At 45.3% G+C, this 4,311-nt stretch overlaps 1 protein-coding gene across 1 annotated transcript in view; it reads left to right on the forward strand.

The window, feature by feature from the left end:
• The window catches only part of LOC139027813 (chloride channel protein 2-like), a 42,032-nt gene that overhangs the window by 32,788 nt on the left and 4,933 nt on the right, over nucleotides 1-4,311 (forward strand). The window contains exons 2-3 of the mRNA XM_070443781.1: nucleotides 940-1,156; nucleotides 1,264-1,368. Of these exons, the coding sequence (XP_070299882.1) occupies nucleotides 940-1,156; nucleotides 1,264-1,368 (322 nt within the window). The remainder of the gene's footprint in view (nucleotides 1-939; nucleotides 1,157-1,263; nucleotides 1,369-4,311) is intronic.

Consider the following 4,311-nt stretch of genomic DNA (forward strand, 5'->3'; position numbering starts at 1 on the left):
CAATTTAATGTTGTTCCAATTAATAGCTAGCTATAGCTGGAAATCTAGGAAATACAGTTGAAATTAATTTTCAAACCATCCGTGCATGCGTGTTGGAAGAGGAAGGTGTGGAATGTTCTGTCTTCCTGGGATCTCTTCCTCTGGCAACCTGGCTCCTGTCCAGCCCAGCTTCCACTCAGGGAGGGGTTTTTCCGATCTCTTGGCCCATTTTGTCTATTTCTGGCCTGCGGCAGGGTATTCAGGTTGGTGTGTATCCCTTACAGATACGCCGCACATTCCCTCTCTACCTCGTTATCTCCAGCTATCCCACTGTGCCGGATCCAGTTTTCTCTACTGCTCTGATTTATGATCCCCCTTTTAATTTCCTCTGATTCTCTCGCCCTCCCACTCCCAATCACTTCCTCTCTCTCTCATCTGCCTTTCTTCCCTAACCTCAAATTCAAGACAATGCAACACATGAAAAAACCCTACTGCATCCTGGGGATTTCTGGGCTTTCTTGCTAATGTAATCTTTTACCTCAGTGTTCAGCTCTATGGGGAGAAGGCCTACAGGGAGCCTCTTGGTAGTGAATAGAGCTGCAATGCTTTCTGGGTTATGAAGTCTGCTCTGTACAGGAAACTGCAAGGGGTTCTGGGTAATGTCGTCTTTGATCTCAGTGTTCAGCTCTATGGGGAGAAGGCCTAGGGAGCCTCTTGGTAATGAAGAGAACTAAAAGGCTTTCTGGGTAATGAAGTCTGCTCTGTCCAGGAAACTGCAAGGGTTTCTGGGTAATACTATATAGTCTTTGCTCTATCCAGGGAGGTGCTCTTGGTAAGTATATGTAGTATCCTGCTCTGTCCATGTCCATGGGCGAGTAGAGGGAACCCGCTGGGCCTTCTGGGTAATGTAATGTAGATTTAACATTGCTTCCTGGGTAATGTAGTCTCTGCTCTGTCCAGCTCTACGGGGAGTACAGGGAACAACTGGGTAGCTTTGCCAGRCGGGAAGCCACACGGCTGCTGACAGAGAGACAATGGAGGAAACAGACAGGAGAAAACAACATGGTCAATGCCAGACGGGGGCGTGGCCAACGACATCCCAACCCCGTCACCATGGAGTCATATCTCAGCCACACMTCCTCCACAAAGAAGCCMCGCCCCTACTCCAAATGCMAAGGTGAGAGACAAGGACTAGTTCTAKCTACATCACTGTAAATAACCCCCKGTAAAAGTTATWTTGARGCCTAAACACATACAGTAATATAACTTATTGTGTTGGTCCAGACTGTGTGGCTCGTATACAGCGGTACATCGTGACCAAGCTGGGGGAGGACTGGATCTTCCTGGTGCTGCTGGGCCTCACCATGTTGCCAGACGTGTTTGCTGTGCGTTTGCTGCCAACTTTACTTTACTTTGCTAGCTGACAACTTTACGTTTTTTGTTTTGTTTTTGTTTTTAATTATCGTTTATATTTTTAGTTTTTCCATCGGCAACTTTTTTCCCTCATTTCAACTTTTTCACTCCGGACGCTTTATCTGGACATGGTTCGTCAACACCTTCAACAGCCGAAGCTAAGTAGTAACATTAACATGATGTTTCTAATTGCAGTCGCTGTACTCATAATATACAGGAGAACGATCGCCTTACGGCGAGAATAGCTGTTTACAAGCCCAGCTTCATGACGCAATCGTTAGGCGAAGGGAATTTTCAGTGTAGGAAAGGAAGAAACAGCGTCTGTGCCACCAGTAAGTACAGATAGTAACGTTAGTATAAATCCCCACGCACAGTCCCCGCAGCCGGACAACTTTCTCATGCTTCTGGAGGGAAATGCTGTTGGAATGCTCAACCGGTTCGCTCATTCAGCCGACAGAAACTTTCAACCGCGTTCTCCCCATTATGTAGCGAGTCGGAGTCTGAGTCTGAGTCTTCTCTTGTCTCTACTCCTCCCGTTACGGGTCTGAGAGCCGAAGGCTCCCACCATTAGCTCTGACAAATTGAAAACCTAGTCATTGGCGACTCCATTACCGCAGTATTAGACTTAAGCGAATCACAGCGAATCATACACTGTTTACCAGGGGGGGGCTACCGACGTTAAGGCTAATCTAAAGATGGTGCTGGCTAAAGCTAAATCTGGCGAGTGTAGAGAGTATAGAGATATTGTTATCCACGTCGGCACCAACGATGTTTAGGATGAAAACAGTCAGAGGTACAAGTGCAACATAGCTTCAGCGTGTAAATCAGCTAGAAAGATGTGTCGGCAATTCAGTATTGTCTCTGGCGGCACCCTCCCAGTTAGGGAGTGACGACTTCTACAGCAGAGGTCTCAGCACTCAATCGCTGGTTGATAAACTGTTTTTGTCCTCCTCCCCCAAAGATAAGAATTTTGTAGATTAATTGGCCTCTTCTGGGAACTCACCCACAACAGGACCAGCCTGACCTGCTGAGGAGTTACGACTCCATCCTAGCTAGGGGTGCCTTCATCTATCTACCACACTAGATAGGCTTCTAACCACCTCTAGTCCCACAATGAAATAGGGGCAGCCAGCAGCAGGCGTGTTAGCCAACCTTGCGCAAGCTTAGTGGAGTCTGCCAATAGCACAGTCAGTGTAGTCAGCTCAGCCAACCCATTGAGACTGTATGTCTGTGCCTCGACCTAGGGTTGGGCAAAAACTAAAACATGGCGGTGTTCGCCTTAGCAAATCTTATTAAGTTAAAGACCTCCTCCATTCTTGCCATTATTGAAAGAGATCGTATGATACCTCACCTCTCAAAATAGGGGTTACTTAATTGTTAGATCCCGCTCACTTCAAAGGCATCATAGTCAATGAACTAATCCACTGATCATAATCTTGATGTGATTGGCCTGGACTAAACATGGTCTTATAGCCTGATGAAATTTACGTGTTAAATGAGGCCTCACCTCCTGCGTTACCAACTAGTGACATATCCCCCGTGCATCCGCCAAAGGCGGAGGTGTTTCGCTAACATTTAAACGATAGCAAATTTCAATTTCAAAAAAAAAAAAAATGGCGTTTTCGTCTTTTGAGCTTTCTAGTATAAATCTATGCAGCCTACTAATTCACTTTTATAGCTAAGCTGTTTACAGGCCTCCTGCCATATACAGCGTTCCCTCCTGAGTTTCCTGACTTCCTATAGACCTTGTAGTCATACGCAGATCATATTCTAATTTTTGGTGATTTAATATTCATATGGAGGAAGGTCCCACCCAGGTACCCCTCCAAAAGTCTTTCGGAGCCATTCGATCGACTCAGTGGCGATTTTCCAACATGTCTCTGGACCTACTCTCACTGCCACAGTCATACTCTGGACCAGTTTTAGTCCCATGAATAATTGTTGTAGATCTTAATATTTTCCACATAAATCCTGGACTATATCGGACACCAATATTTATTACGTTGCAATACGCAACAAAATAAATCTGCCTCAGACCCCCAACAAGGAGCATCAAAAGTCGTGCCTATATATCTCAGACAACACAAAAAATTCCTTGATGCCCGTTCCAGACTCCTTCTGCCTACCCACGGACGTTCAGAGCGACAAAATCAGTTACCGACCTAACTGAGCGAACTCAATTAACCTTGCGCAATACCCTAATGCCAGTTGTATCCCCTAAAAACGAAAAACATTATGTCATAAGGAAACTAGCCTCCCTGGGTATAACAGAAAAGTACCCGCGAGCTTTTGAAGCAGCTTCAAAGGAAAGTTGGAAGAATGGCCACACCAAACTGGGAAGTCTTACGCTAAGCTTGGAAAGACAGTACTACACGTGCCAGTACCGAAGAGCCCTTCACTGCTGCTCGTCATCCTACTTATCCAACTTTAATCGAGGAAAATACAGAAAACATATCCAAAATTTCTTTTTTGAATACTGGTTGCGAAACTAAACTAAAAAGCAGCCATTCCCCAAGAAGAGGCTTTCACTTCAGCAGTAATAAATTCATGAATTCTTTGAGGAAAAGATCATGACATTAGAAAGGCAAATTACGGACTCCTCTTTGAATCTGCGTATTCTCCAGGGCTTAGGCTGTTCTGGATCTGCAAGCTCTGCGAGAGGCCTGGGATCGGGAGAGACACTTAAGTGTTTTAGTACTAATATCTTGACAACAGATGATGAAATACATCAAATGGCCTCTTAACCTTCAAGCTGCATACTGGGATCCGTATTCCTACTAACTGCTGAAGGCAGCTGCTTTCTGTGCTTGGCGCCTCCTAAGTTGAACATAATAAACAGCTCTCTCTAACCACCGCGATGTGTACCAAACTCAACAAAAGTGGCATGCATAAAAGCCCTCTCTTGAAAAAAAGATCTCT

Source organism: Salvelinus sp. IW2-2015, linkage group LG6.1 (genome assembly GCF_002910315.2).
Source record: "Salvelinus sp. IW2-2015 linkage group LG6.1, ASM291031v2, whole genome shotgun sequence".
NCBI lineage: Eukaryota > Metazoa > Chordata > Actinopteri > Salmoniformes > Salmonidae > Salvelinus > Salvelinus sp. IW2-2015.